The following is a 23014-nucleotide window of genomic DNA, read 5'->3' on the forward strand; positions in this document are numbered from 1 at the left end:
AATACCAATGGTTTATGCTATAAGATAAAAAAATTGATAAATGGGACCTCATAAAATTGGAAAGCTTCTGTAAGACAAAGGATGCTGTCATTAGAACAAAATGGCAACAACAAAATAGGGAAAAGATCTTTGTCAATCCTGAATCTTATAGAGGGCTAATAACCACTATATACAAAGAACTCAAGAAGTTAGACTTCACATAATCAAATAACACTATTAAACAAGGGGGACTAGAGCTAAACAAATAATTCTCAACTGAGGATTATTGAATGGCTGAGAAGCATGTAAAGAAATGTTCAACAACCTTAGTCATCAGGGAAATGCAAATCAAAATAACCCTGAGATTCCACCTCACACCAGTCAGAACGGCTAAGGTCAAAAACTCAGGTGACAGAAGATGCTGGTGAGAATGTAGGGAAAGAGAAACACTCCTCCATCATTGGTGGGATTGCAAGATGGTATAACCACTCTGAAAATCAGTCTTGTGGTTCCTCAGAAAATTGGCCATAGTACCTCCTGAGGACCCAGCTATACCACTCTTGGACATATACCCAAAAGATGCTCCAATATATAACAAGGACACATGTTCCACCATGTTCATAGCAGCCTTATTTATAATAGCCAGAAGCTGAAAAGAACCCAGATGCTCTTCAACAGAGGAATGGATACAGAAAATGTAGTACATTTACACAATGGAGTACTACCCAGCTATTAAAAACAATGACTTCATGAAAGTTTTAGGCAAATGGATGGAACTAGAAAATACCATCCTTAGTGAGGTAACTCAGTCACAAAAAAAAAAAAAAAAAAAAAAAAAAAACAACATATGAGATGTACTCACTGCTAAGTAGATATTAGGCCAAAAGCTCAGATTACCCAAGATATAATTTACAGACCACATGAAGCTCGAGAAGAAGGAATACTAAGTCCTTCTTAGAAGGGGGAACAAAAATATTCACAGAAGGAAATATGGAGACAAAGTTTAAAGCAGAGAGAGACTAGAGCAAAGGCTATCCAGAGACTGCCCCACCTGGAAATCCAGCCCAAATACATCCAGGAAACCCAGACAATATTGCTGATGCCAAGAAGTATATTCTGACGGGAGCCTGATATAGCTGTCTCCCGAGAGGCTTTACAAGATCTTGGCAAATACAGAGGCAGATGCTCACAGACAACCACTGAACTAAGAACAGTGTTCCTAATGGAGGAGTTAGAGAAAGGATTGAAGGAGTTGAAGGAAGGAGTTTGCAACCTCACAAGAACAATAATACCAACTAGCCAGAGCTTCCATATACTAAACCACTATACAACGAGTACAAATGGCCATACCCATAGCTCAAGCTGCATATGTAGCAGAGGATGGCCTTTTGGGCATCAGTGGGAAGAGAAGCCCTTGGTCCTGCTAAAGCTAGATGTCCCACTGTAGGGGAATGTCAGGGCAGGGAGGCAGGATGGAATGGGCTGGTAGTGGGGCACCCCAATAGAAGCAGTGGTAGGGGAAATGGGATGAGGATTTATGGAGAAGAAATTGGAAAGGGGATAACTTTTGAAATGTAAATAAAATATATCCAATAAGTTACATCAAATTAAAAGTCATATTGAAAAAATACATAGAAAAAAATTGAAAATATTTTTAAACTGCTATTACCAATGAGATTTGAAAAATAATGAAAATGTAAACTATAATATAATATAATATAATATAATATAATATAGTATAGTATAGTATAGTATAATATAATATATAGACTGGATGATAATTTTTAGACTAAAAATTTTAAGCGTAAGTAAAATCTAGATTTTTTAGATTGTATGCATTAATAATTCTGTTTGCTATGAAGAAAAGAAAGTCTACAAACACGGGTTTATTTCATGTCTGTGTATCATAATTATATTAAGCAATATATTCTCAAAGCTTGAGAAAAGGATGGGTAAGGGGAAAAAGGTGGATTGATAAAGTCTGCGTGAACCACTGAAACTCTTTCAAAGGTGAAATATGTCAGGGGGATAGCAGGGAATACACAATTTAATTGGGTGAAGGTAAAAAGAGGGGGACCTCTGATTAGGAATAGGGGAGTGAGACGAACACAGGAGAGAAAATTAGTGAGGATGTCTGAAGCAGTCATAAGCATCATATTATTTACTATCTACCTAAAGGAGGTACTATAGTAGGTAAAACCATATAACAAGTAAAAATATATTACATATATATGTATATATACATATGTACATATACATACATACACACACACATATATATATGTATATGATACCAGAAAGTGAAATACAATTTTCCAAAGGAGAGAAGTAATCAAAAGTCCTACCCAACTATGATGTCTATGAACCACAACAACAACCACCATGGCAGGTTAACTCTAAGAGTAGACCAGTGACAAGGATACTTTTGCACTAATGAACAGCTCTCTAACTGGATTTCTTCAACAAAACAGAAACAAAACTTGGTTCTGGTAATCCAGCCAATTACCCAGGGCTAGCAAAGCCATGGATCTTGAAAGACAGCCTACAACCACCATTTTACTAAACCAGCACAGTCCATAAATACGATCTAAATATTTGTCCTTATGCACACAAGATAGTCTTCACCCCTCATCAAAGAAGTGCCTCACTGCAACAGATAGAGTCTATTACAGAAAATTATAACTAATCAAAATGTAGAACATGTGGAACCGGATCCCAGTGGATACACCAAACAAACTTCAGCACCCAAGGCTCAGAGAATATTGTGGGAGATGGTATGCAAAAGCCAGAGGATCAGAGAGACTGCTGTGAGATTGTGTCTCCTAGCAATGTCAGAAAACACATCGATAAAATCTCATCAACATGACTGCCTAAACATGAACCTAACAAGGACAACAATAGCCATGCCAAAGTAGACAGGGGAAGAGAGCCAAGACACCTTAACCCTCCATAAAGAGCTACGGTCAACTAAGAAGTGCTGAGACGGATGAAAATACTCTGCATCGTCAAAGAGCACACTAATTGGTTATCCAAAACAGTAAGCACTGAAACATACACACAGACCAGACTGGTTATACTTAGGAATATGTAGATATATACATGGGATAATCTTTAATAGAAGGGAGGTTATGAATTTGAAAGAGAAGAGTATATGGGAATGTTAGGAGGGAGAAAAAAAGGGGTAAGTTGTTTTATTATATTATAATCTCGCAAATAAGGAAATATTAAAAAATAACTGAAATAAGTAATACTGCTGTAGATCTCTTTCTGAAAGAGAAATGTTTGATGGCTGAGTAAATAGTTGTATTTATAACTCTTATCTCTGGTCATTTAATCACTGCTCATTAAAAGTAAAGACTCAAGGCTCTGTGTGCACAAAGGACAAGGATGAACGTGCTACCTGCCAACTGGATCACTGCCTGATAAACGGCAGCAATGTCAATAATGCCTGCCCTACATGAGCAGCCGTTTCATTACTTGGAAGTGTTTAACAATGCTATTTTGTAATACATTTCACACAAACGTTGAATTTTTGAACTTCAAAGCACATATGTAATTCGATCTGAGCAAAATGGTAACACAGAACAATAAAAATATTGGCTCAATAACAGCAACAAACATCAAGGTTAAATCCATTTTTAAATAACGTATTCACTTTCCAGCAGTTCTTCCGTTAAAAATACTAAGCTTATGCTTGCAGACGGGAGTCTTGTATGGCTGTCTTCTTTGAGGCTTCCACCCAGTAGCTGATTCATACAGATGCAGATACCCACAGTAGACGGTGCATGGAGACTTTTATGGAAGACAGGAGGAAGGATTGTGGTCACTAAGGGGACAGGAACCCCACAGGAAGTTAACTAATGTGGGCCTTTGGGGCTCTGAAAGACTGAACCTCTGACCAAAGAGCAAACATGGACTGGAACTAGGCCTCTCTTCACATATGTAGCAGATGTGCAGCTTGGTCTTCATGTGGGTCTCGAACAACTGGAGTAGGGGCTGTCCCGAAAGCTGTGGCCTGTACATGAGATGTATTCTAGCTGGGTTGCATTATTTGGCCTCAGTGGGAGAAGAAGCACTCACAGGAACTTGATATGCACAAACATTTGGGTGGGGGAACCCTACCTGCTTCCAGGAGAAGATGAGGGAAGCTGGGGAGAAGGATTGTGGGAGGCGGTGACCAGGAGGTGACCATTCTGCAGTGAGCAGAATGAAAAGTGAATAAGTATAACAACAACAACAACAACAATAAAAGTAAATTAAATTTGAAAACATATATTAAACTTGTATGTCATCCAATAAGATGGCTCAGAGAATACAAGGACTTTATATGGAAGTCTGATTATGTTATTTGACACTTCTCCCCGCCACCAGAATCTTGAAGGCAGTAGGAAAGAAGACTCAACATGTGTGCTGGCCAAACACACACAGATAATAAACAGTCACATGTACACACAATCACAATAATTTTTTTGAAAGATACTGATTTTGGGCTCAGCGAATGTCTCAGAAGATAAGGGCAGAATGAATTTACAAGAATAACCTTGGGGAGAAGGGCTATAAAATTCTAACTCAAGAGCAAGGCATGGGGGCTGGAGAGATGGCTCAGCTCTTCCAGTGGTCCTGCGTTCAAATCCCAGAAACCACATAGGGACTCACAACCATCTGTAATGAGATGTGATGCTTTCTCCTGGTGTGTCTGAAGACACCAACACTGTACTCATCCATAAAATACATACATCTTTAACAACAACAACAAAAAAGAGCACAGCATGAGCAAGGCACCCAGTAGTAGTATATATAGGATATTGTTCTATATGACAATCCAATAACAGTCAACTTCAGCTGTGCCCTCTTGCAAAACTTATCACAAGTGGGTTTGTTGACGAGCTTGAGGTATTTCCATACCCTACTGTATGTAATTCTCTCCAGACAGCTCTTGACCTTGGGGAAGAGCTAGAGTGTACAGGTCAGAAAGGGAATTGGGGCTCCATCTATAAGGCTACAGGAAAGTCATTATCCAAGTTGGGTAAAAATTTTTAGGGGAAATATTCACAGTATTACTGGTACTGTGCCTTATCAGTGAAGCTGATAAACTCATTGGTTCTCCCAATGAACTTTGATGGGATCATGCCTGTTTATCCTGGGAAACTTAGGATGAATAGACACTGACTGATTAAGTCTCCCAGAAATAAGAAATTTTTGTAATAGGTCTAAAGAAGATTGAGCTCTTATTTGGACCTCCTTGGACCATGCTGTCCGGTAGAGCTTTTGGCAGCCAATAGGGAGAGGAAGTCATTGTCTTCTATGCTGAATCAACTGATGATGGTTCTGTGCATTGCTCTTCATCTGTTTTTACAAGGAGCAGCCATAAGTAAACCCAGCAAGAGATGAAGAAAAGGGAAAGAGATAAAAGCAGAACAGAGACTTGCTAGGAGGAAGGTGAGAGGGAGATTGGGAAGTGGCAATGGATTAAGAGACAGTGAGGGACAAGTGTAACCAAGTGTCTTATGTATATGCATGAAACTGTGAAAGAATAAGTTAACTTAAAAAATATTAAGTTCGACCGTGAAGACTTTGATGGGAATGTGTCAAGAAGAATGTGGTTAAAGTGATTTTTTAGTATTTTCAAAGTCTTTCCACCCAAAACATACTCAATAGTCAGGAGGAGGTAACAGAATGGTGGAAGAGATTCCAACTTGTAGAGCACTTCATCTTCTACAGCTTTTCCACCTTGACACCTGGTCTTTATCAAAGACAGCTGTCTATTCCTTCTACCAAGCTGGTTTCTTATTTAGGTTTGCTTTCTGTCCTTCTCCCTGAGTCCTTTTTACTGGGCATCCCAAGAATTAAAAACTTCTTGTGAAAGAACGTGTGTAAGAGGAGAATCTTGGCAGTGTTGATGTCTGTGTTTGTGATTTGGTGTCTCGTGCAGGAGGGAAATGCCTTTCACCATGCAAGCAGACCAGCTCTTCTCATGGCTCAATGGCTGAAGTAGCTGGCTTTCCTAAAAGCTTATGAAAACCAAAACTGCATTAGCACACAACAATCTTGAGTTAACGATGAGGAATAGATGCGGAATTTTTCACTTAAAATAATTAGATTTTAATCTCTAAATATTTGGCAGTGTAGGGAACATTTTGAAACTGTGGCTTTTGTGGGAATGAAAAAAAAAATCCAAAGATAGACATTCTTAAGTGGGTTCTTCATCCCTTTAAATTATGACCAAATTCTGGGAAGGTTTGTTCCTCGTCCACAGTACAATGCTAGGTCTGTATGTATTTTGTGTTTTATTCTTGGCAATGACAGTATTTTCTTTGACTGAGGGGCATCGTACTTACTTTTGCCTAAACTTTATAACTTGTTTAATATTTTGCACCGTGGTGCTGGGATACCATTTTTTATGCCCCTATGCTAAAGGTTAGACAATGGTTAAAGAGTATTTTTAGAAATGTGAACTATAAACAAGGGCTTCCAAAGGATTAAACCATAAGCACGTTGATGAGAAATGTTTTTTAAAGGGTTAAGGATCATAGGATGGGTTTGGGTTAGGATTTGAATCTGGGATGTGGAGGAGAAATAATTACGTGTGATGTGCAAAAGTAACACTGCACCATATGAAATCAGTGAGACTGGGGTTCATTTAGAAGTAGAGGCACCACTGGTGTCGTTGAATAATTTGACCACTGACCTTCACTCTGGGACAATTCAGTTGCTGAACAGAAAAACAACCCTCTGGACTGTTTATCTACAACAAGAAGTGAGGTGGGCCTCTCCTGACTCCAGGATTTAATTACAGCTTTAATTTACAGCCCCTATTCTAGAGGGAAACAGAATAGACCACTGTCTTCCCAAGGTTGGAGCCTTTGATTTAGTCAGAGAAAGAAGAAGCAGTAAAGGTTATTTAAATCCAAAGTGGCAAACTTACCACCCCCCAAAAAAAAATCCCACAAAAATAAAAACAACTTAATGTCATCTTTTTCTTTAATTTGTTTCTTTTAGCAAAGACACACATGGAGATTCTTTATTGGACAAGGCTTGATTGAGGTTTGATATATGAAGTTCGATATTTGGCAAGGTAAGACAGAAAGATTTTCTAGGCCTTGCTGTTCTCCCAGTTGCTATACTATATAACTCTGTGAAGTTACACCAGGGGCCCCTTTCTCAGCTAGAGTAAGATATTTACACAGTCAGCTTCCCGCTCATTCTAATCTGCCCATCGGGAACACCAAATCATAACCTGAATTTGACGTCATGTACCAAGGAATGAATGCAAAAAAAAAAATTGTCTTTGTTCACTTTGACCTATTTTGTTAAGATGGCATCAGCGCTAATAGTTCACTGGCCTGTGTCTGTGCTTATGTCTGGAAAAATAACTGGCTGGCTGTCTGGGGACAGCAACACTGAAGAGCTGGCCTCATTCAGTAATGTCCCCCCTCCTTGCAGTCTCCCCCAGACCTCTGAAATCAACAAAGTGGAAGTGAGTTTAGAGGCTTGCAGTGGCTTATGGAGCTGCGGGAGGCCCAGCATGCCCTTAGCAGTGACATGTCCTCCTGAGTCCACTCCCCAGACCAGCTCATGAAAGAGAACTCCAACCTAACATGCAGTCTCTGAGCTCTGTGAGCGACCAAAGTACATACACAAAAAGAGATTATGAAAAAAAGAACTACAGCGTTCAGTCGGTTCCCCTTTGACTCAACATATTCTCGGCTGCTTAAGATGTGTATATGCAAGTAAAGTTTTCAGGATACTGATGGGTCATGTGCTACAGGTTTACTCTTCACTATTAATTTGTATCAGCCTCTCAGAAATCTTTGTGGGATGGCCAAAGTCTAATATAAGTAACGATAGAATCAGATGAAAACTTATTAGAGAAAGAAAGGGGGAAGATCGGGTTAAACGTTCAGAGAGAGGGGCTGGAGAGATGGCGTAAGAGCACTACTTGCTCTACAGAGGTCTTGAGTTCAAATCCCGACAACCCTGTGGTGGTTCACAACCATCTGTAATGAGATCTGATGCCCTTTTCTGGGGTGTCTGAAGACAGCTATGGTGTACTTAATATGTAATAAATTAACAAATCTTTTATAAAGGGAAAAAAGTTTCAGAGAGAAAGTCCAGTGCAAGCTTTTTATCCACTTGTAAATAGAGGTAAGATCACAAATTTGGCCTACCCTGCACCACATATTGATACCTGATCTCAAATAAAGTAAAATGAAAGGAAAATAAGGAAACATCAAGAAAACTGACTTGATCTGGAAAAACAGATACTTTCCAGAACTTAAAAAAAAAATTAAAGGTAATGAACATCATCAAAATGACTTAACAAGGTAATACATTTATGGGGGGTGGGGGAACCAAACATACAACCAAGTAAAATACAAAAACCTACAACAAAATTACCAAAACAGAAAAGTGCTAAAACAAAAATTAAAAATATTTTCTAGGACCTACCTAAAATAAAATTTTACAGACAGAACATTCAGAGATCAGAACCTGCGAAGGATTCACTCTTTAGACTACCGGTAAGAGAGAGGAGAGAAGAACGGAAGTCATCATAACAGTTCACACAGAGACACTGGGTGATAACTCAGCTGCAGGGTTCGTAACATGTAAGTATAAGATTTCCAGCATGAGGAGAAACACTATGATTCATATAAAGACAGAAAAAGCAACGAAGACATCATATGATGGTCTAATCTGGAGATAATAAAAGTAGGCATTGACCTTAGATGTGAAGGCAAATTCCTCCCAAGCACTGGAGAAGTTGAGGCAGAGGACCCAGGAATTTGAGGCCAGTCTAGGCAACATATTTCCTTTCCTAAGGAAAAAAAATATAACTATGTAATTATCAAGTTATTAAGATGATTGTGTGCAGAATAACAAACAGGTTGGGTTCTACCTTTCATCTTTCGATCCAGTGGCCTGAAGATGAGCATGTCCCCAGCCCTGTGTCGGTATAATTATGAGCAAAACCAAAATATCCTTGCAATAACATGAGTGATTACCAGGAATATCCAAAGAAAAAGACTGAAAGCTAATTAGTGCTAATGACAATAGTCTAAAAATTCTAGACAGAATATAATCCTTTAAAAGAATCCTAAATGAGCGATCTTCATCAAATCCCTTCCCTCAATGTGTGTCTTGCTTTGGATCAACCTATGTTCACTGGACCAAACTCAAGTTCACTCCTGTCATTCAGACTAAAATGTCATGTGTTCACCAAAACGCATGATCTGTTTCAGTAAAACAAAACATCTCATTGTGATGTGTATGTGTGTGTGTGTGTGTGTGATGTGTACGTTCTGGATTGTGTATGTATTGTATGTGGGTGTTATGTAAGTTGTGTTTGTGTGAGAGAGAGATGTGTATTGAATGTGTGGTATGAGGGCTGTGGTGCTCTGGATCAAATAAGTTCACTGGATTGTGTGTGGTGTGGTGTGTGTGTGTGTGTGTGTGTGTGTGTGTGTGTGTGTGTGTGATGTGTGTTGAATGTGTGGTATGAGGGCTGTGTTGCTCTGGATCAAACTAAGTTCACTGGAACAACCACAGTTGAGTTCTGTCATTTAATCATCTGCCAGTTGGTGCTATTGATTTCTGTAACATCGTGGGTTTCTACTGTTTTACCACAGCATTTTCCCAAGTCTCTATTTTATTGAAGTATGGGGTATCCTTTTATAACTCAAATCCAAACCAAAATGGGAAGCCATATAAACATAGAGTTGGCTTATAAATCCTAAAATGCCTGTTCACTAAAACACAGAGGCTGTTTCAGTAAAGCAAAACTAAACAAGCCCCAGGGATGTGGGGAAACAAACCTTGCAGGGAGGAAGGATAAGCTACGGTGATGCTGGAGCACTTGGGGGCGGGGAGGGGAATCAGAGCTTCACTTACATCAATGAAATTGTCAAAGAGCAAGTGGCATAAAAGTTCACAGAAAGCCAAGATGCAAACTCGGAAAAAGCAATGAAAAGGGCTTGAACATCTTAACATATAAATAGAACTTACACATTCATAAGAAGAAGAATATAAACTGAAACAGCAATAGGCATTTTAAAATAGATAACACAGGACCAACACAAAAATGAAGTTGAAAGCAAATGTTATCAGAATTCCTGAATCCTCCCCAGGAAGAGGATAAACTGAAAGGCTACATTACCAAACATAGTTGAATAGTGATTAAAAAGAAGTTTAAAGTCAAGTTAGGATTAAAATTCTATCTATTCCTCTACTTCCCCCGAAATCATCTCCTCTTATTGTTCAATTACTGCATGTCCAAAGATTTTCCTTACGTTAATGTTTATTGTTGGCAACTATGAAGGCAATATCTGCTATTTAAAGCAGATTTCCCAGGAGAGATTCACAATTTGTATCTGAAACCTTCCAAACAGACATACTATTTAGATATTCAGCTGACAATTCTATTCCCAGGAAATCAAGCCCATGAAATTAATACGGTCATATTTTTAAAAATGTCATGAAAATGTGTCTCTCAGTATCATTGAGATAGGCAAGAGGTTGGAAGCATGCTAAATATTCCCAAATACTCTTCTTGCTAGATAATTACAATGAACACAAAGTAAGAAAAAAAAGTTAATTGTATAGTTTGTTGTATCTAAAACAAATAACATTTAAAATTTTTGTTTTTATTTTGTTATTTATACTCATGTGTCTGTGTGTCTGTAAAAGACCAAAGATGTCAGGTGCTTTGGAGCTGGAATGGAGCTGGTGTTTGCCATCTGAGGTGGGTGCGGGGAACTAAACTCTAGTTAACTGCATGACTAGTACCTGCTCGTAACTACCCAGCATCTCTCCAGCCCCATGTATCAAATAAGCATCATTTGTTTATGTTTTGAATATCTCAAAATGCATATTGAGAAAATTATGGAACAAATGTTACATTATTGTTGGGTTAGGTATTTTCTTGATGAGAATGTAGATTACTTTGGAGAGAAAGTTTAGGCTTATGAAGTTGCTGGCTGCCAAGACTGAGGACCCAGTTTTCTCTCTAGGACCCACGTGAAGAATAGAAGCAACTCCACAAAGTTGTCCTTTAACCACTACAACTGTACTGCATAGGACACACACTCACACATAAGGACTTGTGCACCACACAAAAGTAAAATATAATAATAAATAAAACCTTGGAATCTCTAAAAAGAAGTTTAAGCAAGTAAGCTGACCAGTTCCAAAGGAAGCCCCATGTTATTAATGGCATACTGAGTTTTTAAAAAAATATTTAAAAAGAATTTTAAATGCTCTCACCACAAAGAAATGAGAATCACTAAAATCCATGATTTAGTCATTTCTTGAGTATATATGCACTAAAACACACTGTGCTTTCCAAATAAATGATTGCTAATTTAAAAAAAAAAAAAAAAAAACAGTACCTTGGTGAAGCCTACCATGAAAGATAAAGAGAAGGTCTAAAAATGCAGAAACTTAATAGCTGAGCGTGTACACACAACAGCAAAAACTGAACCATGAGTACATTTGTCTGTGTACTTAGAGACACAGCGGTGTGGAGAGATTTGGGGGCCTTTCTAGGAATTTGGCAGGAATTTGACTTTGGGTTAGAAGTAGGGTCAAGATGAATAAAAGCTTCGGAATGTGTTCTTTGTATCTTGATGAGTCTTGTTAAGACCCGAGAAGACAGTAATCATGGGAGCTTTGTTTACGCTTTGTTTGTTCCTTAACTACTGTTTATACCTTAGGACTGACCACAGCCTTTCTATGCACCTAGAATGATAGAAAACAGACTGGAAAAGCTTCAGCTTCAGAACTGGCTGGAGTCCTGTTACAAGGTTGTCCAATTGTCCTTTTCCTGTCCATCCACATTCCTCCCCAGGCGACCCTGTTGACTTACTGAGCTGCCTTGGTCACAGGGGGAAATAAATGTTTGGCCAAGAGACAATTTTATTGTATTTTGTTATGTTTCATATTTTTTTTTTTGTCTTGACAAAGCCTCACAGTATAGCGGAAGCTCCCCTGGAAGTCTCAACAATCCTTCTACCTTGGGTTCCCTGAGTCCTGGAAATAGCAGGTAGGAACCATAATGTTTAACTGATGAAATCATTTTAGAGAGAGTAGCAATCTAGAAAGTGCCAAAAAATTATTTTACTTTTAAAATACAAGAAATTATCTTAAAAAGATTAACAGTGTAGAAAGTACCAAAAAATATTTTATTTTTAAAGTACAAGGAGTATTTATGTTAACATGGGATAATTGTAAACCACACCTATTATTACTACCAATGGGGAAGGGAGAAGAGAAGCCAGAGTTCTCATTATAAGAATAACTTCAAAATCAGCTGTTTTGTGAATTCATTCTGCCATATCAACACAAACTCAGTGTAACGACTCTTAAGTCCCCATCTGGTGTTTGTTCTGGACACAGTTAATTATTCTGTCTACCACAAATTATAAGCAGATAGTTAAATGGTTTCAACTCTGTATAAAATGCTGACAAAGGTTGAGTAGGTAATGGGTACTCATACTCAGGCAAAGAGGCATCATCACTTTTAACCTGAGAGGGAAAGTGGATCTGACAGAGAGTTGACAAAGTTCACGAAATATGACTGGAACTTCCTTGGAGTGGAACTGTTTGAATAAAAAGAAAAATGTGACTTGTTACTTCTCCGCTAAGGAAGGCACCACCTCCATTGCACACCTCACACAAGTATGTTGGACTTCATGTGACCCGATGGGATAAGAGAGTTACATAAAACACAGCGGACTTTATGTGAGAATCTGTGTACTTTGTCTTTGGTCAGAATCCTTGAATTTTTATTGCTGCATCTGTCAAAGGCATTAGTTTAAAGTTTTATAACCTTCTCTTGAGATCGGATTGGCTACGGAATCATAACAGTCACTCCAAAATCTCCAAATAATCTCCAAATATCTAATTGTAAGTGTTTTAGAGTTTGTTTGTTTCTGTTTTTCCTACATAATATTTTCGTTGATTCTTTGGGAATTTCACATCATGCAAACTGTCACATTCATTTCCCAGTCCTCCCATGTCTGCCTCCACCACCCTCATGACCTCCCCTGCCTCCCCCAAATTATAATTAAATTTTTTTTAAAGAAAAAGAAAAACAAATACAATTTGTGTTAGCCCTATGCTTCATAAACAGAAGGAAGTGGTTCCCTCATCAGAAGCCGTCAACTGTGGAGCGCTAACTTCAGCATCCCTTTCTCACTTTATAAGAGTTCACTCCAGTGGCTTCCTGTTTAGGCTGCTACTTTTTGGAGACAGAAGTGATGAGTTACCATGTGCCTTTTTCTCAACTGTGGGTCTACAATCGTATCACTGCAAAAGCAGTTTTCTCGTTCTTTACCCTCAGAGCGAGCATGGATCATAGGCTTCCACATGGTTTGTGGCAACAGGACAGAAGACCAACATGGCTCCTGGGTGCGGCAGGACCATGAGCCTAGACCTGGCCTCAAGTGGCAGAGCAGCAGCTGCAAAGCCCATGGACATTAACATGGCTTCATGCTGAAGCAAAGACCATCTACATGGCCTATCACACACTGATACCAGCACAGACACTGGCAAAGTCCATCAAAAGGCATGCTAATGGGAGAATACATACACACACACACACACACACACACACACACACACACACATGCACGTAATCACACCTGCAATAATAATAATAATAATAATAATAATAATAATATAATAATAATAATAATATAACTTTAAAGGCAAAAGACGGGCAGAAGACAGTCACAAACATAATGATGGTGACATAGAAACACTGCCATGTAAGCTTTTGTACATCGAGGCTCACACAGAAATAAAAACACTAATGTCACCAACAAGGCCTAGTATTCTTTATGCATTTGCAAATTAAAGATAATGCAATCAGCAGATTGTTGATAAGAACCGAGGTTCTTCTGCTGTGGACAATTAATAGCTTATACCCAGAGACATTTATTTTGGTTTATTTTATCCATTATCACCAGTTTTAATAGACTTAATCAGTGTCCTATACTCATATAACATTAACTCTAACTGAAGAATAACACCAATATCAATGGGAAATTTTCATAGTTTTCACTGTTCTTATTGTATACTCAAATACTGAGGAAGTAGCCTTATAGAGTGATTGATTGATCTAATATTGGGATCCCAAATAACTGGGAGTCCAATTTCTAAGTAGTTACCAGATAAGAGTAAGACGTTATGCCCACCTAAACTCATCCTGCTGGGACAAGGAAAGTTAGTGTAGCCCCTAGTGCATGGAACATACTCCAGTGGACAACACACAAGAGTATATGTTTAACACAAAATGGATTTCATGGGTTTTTCTGTTTTGTTTTGTTTATTTGTTTGTTTTAAAGAAACACAAAGTTAGGTGGGTATGGAGGTGGGTGGATCTTGGAGGAATTTGAAGAGGGGTATAAATATGACCAAAATACACTGTATGAGATTCTCAGTGAACTAACAAATCATTATTTGCTTGTGTTTTTGAGACAGGATCCCTTTACATAGAGCCCCAACAGCCCTAGAACTCATTATACAGACCAGGCTGGCCACAAGCTCAGAGATCTGGCAGCCTCTGCTTCCTGAGAGCTGGTGCTAAAGGAGTGTGCTACCACACCTGCCCTAGTAACAATAATTTTCAAACCACAGTCTAAAATTCTCAAAGAATTTTAAATGTGTGTGTTAAAGTTAATATACTTTGTGCATCAATAATTATTACTAGATATTGCTTCTTCCAGCAGCAGATAGGAGCCGATACAGAGACCCCATAGCCAGACATTATGGAAACAGAGTCTAAATTGGAGGTTTCGTCAGGTGCCTCCTCTCAGAACCCAGGGACCCCTGTAGAAGTGGAAGAGGAAAAATTGCAGGAGTAAGAAGGGATAGAGGGCACCAGGAGAACATGACCCACCAAATCAACTAAGCAGGGTTCACATGGGCTCACAGAGACCGAAGAGCCAAGTACTGGCCAGATGGGTCTACACCAGGTAATCTGCATATATGTTATGGTTGTTAGCTTAGAGTTTGGGGGGGTTGTTTGTTTGTTTGGATGGATGGTTGGTTGGTTTTGTTTTTTTGGGGGGGTTGGGTTGGATTCATACAAGTAGAAGTAGGCGTGTCTCTGACTGTTTGGCCTGTCCTTGGAACTATTTCCCTCCTATTGGGCTATTTTGTCAGCCTTTTTGTGAGCACTTCTACCTTGTCACATTTTCTCCTGTTTTTGTCATGTTTGGTTATCATCTCTTGGAAGCCAGGTCTTTTCTGAAAAGAAACAGAAGGGAAGTGGATTTAGGGAAGAGGGGAGAGAGGAACCCTAGGATGAGTGGAGGGAAGGGAAACTGTGTTCTGTGCTGGGGATGTTTCTGATGAGAGAAAAAAATATCTTCAATTTAGATAGAGTAAAGAGAAAACGACAATACCAAATACAAAAATATGTGTTCCATGACAAAGACTGCACCGGAGACCTTGCTGACAAGTAGAAGCATGCCAGAGACGCCTGATGAACAGATAAAGTGCTTTATGTGCACAGAAAGGGACTGGAAATGGCCTGGGGGAACTTTAAAGAACGTGTTCAGACAAGTCTACTCAATTGCTAATCAGCTGCTTTTCTTTCCCACTTTTATTGAAATGGATACCGATAATGCCTCCCATTTATTTTATTGCTGAGGTCTTTTGTTCAGGAAACATAATATTTGCTCACTCTGTAATATCACAAAATTAAAATGTCTATTTTCCATTGTATTAACTTGCAATAAAATTCCAATTCAATGATGAAAAAAAGGTGCTATACTATTTGTATCAGCAACTGTTAGTAGATATTGCTGCTTTACTACAGTTAAACAATTTAGATCAAGAATTAAGGAGAAAGAGATGCAGTGATGTAATATTTTGTGACTACTAAAGCCCCATTTCTCCACTCCCATAAATATTTACTGGTTTAGAAACAGGGTTTTAGTAGATGATCATACTAAAATAAGGCCACTAAGGCTATAACTCATCACCAGTAATATTATTTTTAAAAAGGACTGTGGAGGAAGAGAAATGCACAGATGTGAATGTGAAAACATAAGAAGAAAGCAAGGGACACCTGAGGCTATGTGTTACTAAGTAAAAGCATGGAACAAATCTTCTTGCATACTTTGAAGAAGAAAGAATTTGATTTGAGACTTATACTCCAGATTCTTAGGACTATAAATGTCTTTTGTTCAAGTCTTATAACTTGAGGGACAAATTAGTTAGGACAGTACTGGGAAACTCATACAGAGACTTGTTTTTATGTTTTTGCTTTGTTTTCCTATACCTAGGTTTTACTCACACAGAAATTTGGAGACTTGGAAGAAACACTTTCGCAAGAGAACCTAACTATCCTTTCCCCCTTATTAAATCTAGGACTAGAGTATGGTCACCTGATGTTCGTACTACTTGGGAGAGAAAAACATCATTATGCTGAAGTCAAGACAGCAAACAAGAAAAATAGTGCCTTTGCAACATAAAAGTCAGGGTTACAAGAAGATGGCTCACCCACAGGCAGGGAGGCATAGACACAGGAAGTGTAGAATTGTTCTTACTGAAACAAACACTGAAAAAATATCCTGACAACAAGACTGATTTAAAAAAAAAGTGCCATAATGGCATGTTTACCAAGTTCTACCCACTAAGCAAGAGAGATTCAAAAGAGGCTTAAAGTCACTGCCTGTACTCCATTGTGTACCTTTCTTTGGAAAGAAGGCAGCATACTGCGGCAGAAAGTACTTTTCTTCCATCTGCTTTCTGCCTCAGTAGCCTTTCCCTGGGAGAACCATTCTTCTGATGCTCTCTGTGACTCGATGCAAGCTGTCAATCATAGAGCTTCAGAGCCAAGCTAAGCCAAGACCTGATTGAGGTCCCCCAGGCATTTAAACCATAAGACTAGATATTGCTCCTTTGCTACAGCTACAAGACTCAGGTGAAGAATGAAGGAAAAGGAAAAGCACCTGTGATGTGGTGATATTCTGTGACTGTTGTGGTCCTACCTCTCTCAGCTCCTGTGAATTCTGACTGAGCTGAAAGAAAGGTTTCAGCAGATGATCAAAGTATCATCATGTGAATATCAAATGACTACATTACTCCTATATTTTAATAAGGTAAAAGGTAGTAGTTTCTCTTGAGTGCATTCCTTATAAGTCTCAATATTTCTGTACGAGCAGAACCTAGCTATAGGACAACAAAGCAAAAATGTAAAAACAAATCCCTGTATGAGTTTCCCAGGATTGTCCTAACTAAAGTGCCTCAAGCTATATGACTTGATATGACTAGAAGCCATGCGACTTCTAGTTGTCACACAGGACTAAAGACAAATAAATTTAGTCCTCTTAAGGCACTCTCTGAGGAAGAGTCACATGAGTTCCTCTGTATAGATTAACTAAATGCTCGTGGCTTTGCTTTCCCTATCTGTGGCTGATCATAAACCATTCTTTGGTTCAATCTATATCATTTTCCTAACCTCCTCTCTAACTTCTTCTTTGTTATGGATTAACTCTCAAGTATACTAAAGAAACTCAAATGTTGACAGTTCCATCCCCAAAGCAACAATGTTCAGGGTGGAGTCTATAGTAAGTGGTTTGGAGAGAGAGTGTTCTGTCTTCATCAAAGGAGTAGCCATAAGATGGATTGAGAGGGAGGGGGCAATGTATGAAAAACAAGCACTTTCTTCTGCTTTGTAACCTCAGTAAGGTAAGAGAACAGTGCTTCTGTAAGATAGCAATAGCATATGGCTGTACGCACAGAAGTCACACCAGTGACCAGACTAAAAAAAGCCTGAAACCAGGAGCCCAACTAAATCTTTTCTTGTCTTGACTGACTTTCTTGAATATTTTTTCCAAAGTAGTGTCAAGATGACAAGAAACTTGACATTGGGATTGGCTATTTCTGTGATTTTTAAATGATGCAGTTTAGAACGGTTTGAAGTAGTCTTGGGAAGCAGGCTAGAAATGTCGTACAACGCTTTCAGTGGAGCTTAATGGGTGATTCTGGAAGACCCTTAAAATATTGGAGCACTCATCTAATGTAATGACAATACTAGAGAAGTTTTAAATGAAAGTAAAGACTGTTTTGGGAACTGGACTAAAGGCTATATATACTGTAGCCAGACAAATAACTTGTTTACATTTTCTTCATATTTTATAACTATATGTGAGGGGAGGCTTTAAAAGTGATATACATGGTAGCCCTTTGGAAAAAATTCCAAGGTATCATACCATCCAAATGTGGCTTCAACTTTGCTGTTTGATCTTAGCTAGATTTACAGAAAGAATTGGGAAGAAAAGTCAGAGCAGAAAGACTGGAGAAATTTGCTGTTTAGCCAACAAAGAAAAGTCTGTAAGGTTAGGTTCATGCCCATGCGGACACCGATAGAACTGGTAATACACAAAGACTCATAAATATGGGCTAGGGAATTCTGATGCATTCTGCATTGTGAGGAGGGCTTGCATCTTTGAGGCCCTGGAAGACAGTTATATTTCAGCTGTCAAATGTCCTTAAAAAGCTCATGCATTGAGTACTTAGGCATTCTATGGCTTTCCAAATCCAAAGTCCCGAATTCCACATTCATCCAAACAAAAACATGGTTAAGTCTATTACAGAAACATCCCACTCCTGGTACCAACTTTCATCTTAGTTAGGGTTTCCATTGCTATGAAGAGACATGATGACCAAGGCATTTAATTGGATCTGGCTTACAGATTATATGCTTGGCCTAGGGAGTAGCACTGTTAGGAGGTGAGTTCTTGTTGAAGTGTGTATGGCCTTGTTAGAGGAAGTGTGTCACTGTGGTGGTGGGCTTTAAAACCCTCTTGCTAGCTGCCTAGAAGATAATAGTGTCCTGTTTGCCTTCAGAACAAGATATAGAACTCTCAGCTCCTTTTCCAGCACCTTCCTGCCTAGATGCTGCTTTGTTTCCCACCTAATTGATAATGGACTGAACCTCTAAACCTGAAGCCGGCACAATTAAATGTCCTTTATAAGAATTTCCTCCTTATAAAGACCTTCATGGTGTCTCTTCACAGCAATGGAAACCCTATCTAAGATGCCTGGCTATAGTATTCCTTCCTTTCCTTAGTGTGCAAAAATTCATTATTGTTATTCTTAGATAAATCTTAGATAAAGAGTATATATTCTCTAAATATACTTGCATATATTAAATTTCATATATATAAATATATATATATTTATGTGCATATAAATATACAAAGTGCATTTATGATCTGAAATATACCATTCTCTTCCTGGGCCTCAAAGGTTATAGCCATCTTACAATGCATTTAATAATTAATGTATATATAGAATTTTCATATAATTTAAAAGCTGACATATTTAAATAGTTCCCTCAAAATGAAATGAAGATATGGAACTTAGTGGACAGAAAATGTCCATGTAAAGAACATGCCTGCACTTGCTGGCATGGAGTTTCTGGCAGAGGAATATACCATAAACTTCATTATTGTCATTGCTATATAAGAAACTAACTCTTACAGCACAAGCCCTAAATGTAAGCTAGCCATTTGAAAATCGCCCCAACAGTGTAGCAGTGTAGATTTTAAAGCTTAAAAAGAAAGAAAGAAAGACAGACAGAAAGAAAGAAAGAAAGAAAGAAAGAAAGAAAGAAAGAAAGAAAAGTGCTTAAGGAAACTTAAGGAAAGACAAGGATAAACTCAGGGCAAAGGGGAGAGTTAGGAAAGACCAGAGCAGATACAAACCATATACTAAAGAAGGGTCAATGAAGTACAGAGAAGACTGTTCCACCCAAAAGGGAAGTCTGGATAAGGCCAAATGAGCCTACCCAAAATAGATATCCTCCTCTTCCCTTTTCCCTCTACACCACACGCTCTGATGAGTGATTAGCAATAAATGCAAGTTTGTTGCGTGTATGATCCTTACTTTTTTTTATTTTTTGTGGTTTTTATTTATGCAAATCCATTTGGCAAGTCAGTTGATAACTGAATACTTTCTTGCTAAAGGAAGCACATGAAAGTCAGGCATGGTAGCACATGCACGTGATCCCATCACTTAGAAGGTCAAGGCAGAGGAAGCCTACATGCCAGTCAGAGCTACAGATCGGGACTCTGGCTCTTGGTCGTGGTGGTGTTTGGTCTTGTTCATGCATCTTCTCAAAAAAATGTTCTGGAAAGGTTTCCCTTATTCCAGTATATTTCTAGGACCATATAATTGATTATGCATGAGGTGTTTAAAATTCTAGTCATATCCTAAATGTCAATTCTTCTGTAGCTGGGAGTTTGGGAATGTAGCTCACTGGCCTAGCATGCACCAACTCCCTGAGTTTCAATTCTCAGTACCACAATGAAACCCCATGACAACTAAGACCCAAAAACACAAAGTCAAAATTTTAGGGAAGAGGAACAGCGCATAGGTGTCTGTTTCTTCATCAATAATCCATAGATAATTTTTAATCCAGGTAACAAGAAAGGATATGGCCATCATACATTCTGTAATGTCCTTGTGGAATGAACGAGTCTAGTCTCCGTGTGGCCAGCCAGCCACTCTTGTCTCTTGCTTTATTCCCAAACTCCATCTTGCTTTGTTTTCTGTTGTGGTTTTTTGTTGTTTTGTTTTGCTTCGTTTTGAGACAGGGTTTCTCAGTGTAGCTGGGCTGTTCTGGAACAGTCGAATAGGTTGGCCTTGAGCTCAGAGATACGCTCACCTCTGCTTAGCTAGCAAGTGCTGGGATCAAAGACACCGCCCTGCTGCTGTGCGACAACTTTGGATTGTCCTAAAGAACAAGATAGATCATGTGCAAGTCACATGCATCTTTGTTATAGAAACTTGAGGGTAGTTTTGTAACTGTAACTTCTTTATCTTCAACATAAAACAAACAAGTTACAGTCTGGTCTTTAAGTTAGTTATAATTAAAAAAATACCTGCCTCTCCTTATCTCCTTATTAATAAAAATTTGGAATTCTAGCAAACGCCTATCTTATTACCATCCTTGAAAGGTTTCTTTGGTGCTCTTAGTAGCCTAAATGTTATTTGTTATTATTGCCTCATGCCCGTTTCTGGGAATCCAACAGAGCAGAAGAAAGCACTGTTGGTTACGAACATATTTAAACTTTTGAAAACAATTTAGTTGACAGTTAAGACTTACCAAACCTTTGTTATTCTATATATATATATATATATATATATATATATATATATATATATATATATATATATATATATTCCTAAGAGAAAACTCGATAGTCTCCCTGAAATCTGGGAATGAAAGAGGAAAAAAAAAATCAAGAAACACAAAAATAAGGTGCCACCACCTCAGATCAGTGGCAGCCAGAATCCTCAGTACAAAACGATCCTCGCTACAAGATAATGTCCAACAGCAACTTCTTACGCCAAGGTTAGTGAATGATAAGTAAAACCTCAATAATCCTCAAACAGTTCATCAATGTGAAACAAGCCGATCAAGTGCAAAGTCCAAAAGTTGCAAAAGGAAGGTTAACTGTAAGAGGTTGCAGGATAGGACCGGAGGGAATCAAGGGTTGACTTAGTTTTTCTACCAATGTTTACAACTATGTTCATCCAATTCCTGTGTCCACTTAGTGTCACCCAAGGTTCTGGCATCAGTCCTGTGGACAATGACTCTCAAAGCAAGGCAAGCTTTTTGATCTTGTCCCACCTTTACTCAGTGTGCCAGACTAAGGCTGGCGCCACTCTCTGAGCCGCTGGGTACTTACTGGAAACTTAGGAGGCAACAAGCAGCCTAGGAGAAAATTCTACCAGCCAGGACACGAAAGGACTGGAGAAGCGCGAAGGTATGGATTACTTACAGTTTGTCTCTGAGACAGGGAGCACCAGGGCGAGGCAGGCCAATAGCACCCGAAAGCGCGCGCTCAGGACCCTCATTGCTGAGCGGGCGGCCGGGGGTCAGGGCTGTCGCAGCGGGGACCGTGCGGTCACTCGGCGGAGGGGAGCTGCGAGCCCGGGCTCTGCTCTCCCGGCTCTGCTCTCCCAGCTCTGCCGCGGCCCAGCCCGAGCGCGGGCGGAGCAGCCAGAGGCGGAGGGGACGGTCCGCTCCCAGCCCCCAGCCCTGGAGGGGAAGCGGTGACTGGGACATTTCCTGGAAGCTCTTCGCGCAGCTGGGGGTGGGGTGCGGAGAGAGGTCAGAGGCCTAGGAAAGCTTATCTGAGGTCCTTTGTCAGTGTCCCCAGCCCTGCATCATTCACTTCGTTTCTTTAGAAAGTAAAGTTTTTAAATATTATGTCTCTCTCTCTCTCTCCATTCCTCTCTCTCTCTCTCTCTCTCTCTCTCTCTCTCTCTCTCTCTCTCTCTCTCTCTCTCTCTCTCTCTCTCTCTCTCTCTCTCCCTCTCTCTCCCCCCCCTCTTCCTCCCTTCCCCCCTCTCTGTCTCTCCCTCCCTCCCCCTTCCTCCTCCCCCTCCCCTCTACTCCTACCTTCTCTCCATCCCCTTTCCTCCTCTACTCGCCCCTTTTCTCCAAATCAAGAGACTGTCAGCTAAGAAGATGTCAGGATGTCAAATTAAACTGAAAACTGAAGCCAACTTGGACTTTAGAAAGAAGAGTGCTCAAAACCAGAAATAACGGGAAGAAAGAAAATTGAATGGTTTTATCTCACACCATGTATTTATTTCCTCCCAATAGCTTGTTTTGGTGGCAGTTACCCACTACTTTTTTTTTTTTTTCTTTTTGGTCAGGCATATATGTGTAAATCAGGTTAGTGTTGTTACTAGAAACTAAACTGCCTGAGTTGAAAATAGTACTTGCTCTTAACACAGCAGTGTAACTTTAAGAAAAGAGCTTACTTTGAAATGTAAATAAATAAAAATATCCAATAAAATATTATTTAAATTAAAAAAAGAAAAGAGATTACACTTTTAAGCCCTAGACATATCATCTGTAACAGATAACAGAATTTTTCTCTCTCTTTTTTTTAAAGATTTATTTATTCATTTAATGCATATGAGTACACTGTAGCTGTCTTCAGACACACCAGAAGAGGGCATCAGATCCCATTACAGATGGTTGTGAGCCACCATGTGGTTGCTG

The 23014-nt window shown here is 39.1% G+C and overlaps 1 protein-coding gene across 1 annotated transcript in view; it reads right to left on the reverse strand.

Moving 5' to 3' along the window:
• PROS1 (protein S) overlaps positions 1 to 21942 on the reverse strand; it is a 65663-nt gene extending 43721 nt beyond the window's left edge. Inside the window, exon 1 of the mRNA XM_080919028.1 lies at positions 21780 to 21942. Within this exon, the coding sequence (XP_080775154.1) occupies positions 21780 to 21855 (76 nt within the window). The 5' untranslated portion in view covers positions 21856 to 21942. The remainder of the gene's footprint in view (positions 1 to 21779) is intronic.
• Between the last annotated feature and the right edge of the window lie 1072 nt (positions 21943 to 23014).

Source organism: Micromys minutus, assembly GCF_963924665.1.
Source record: "Micromys minutus genome assembly, chromosome: 7".
Classification (NCBI taxonomy): Eukaryota; Metazoa; Chordata; class Mammalia; order Rodentia; family Muridae; genus Micromys; species Micromys minutus.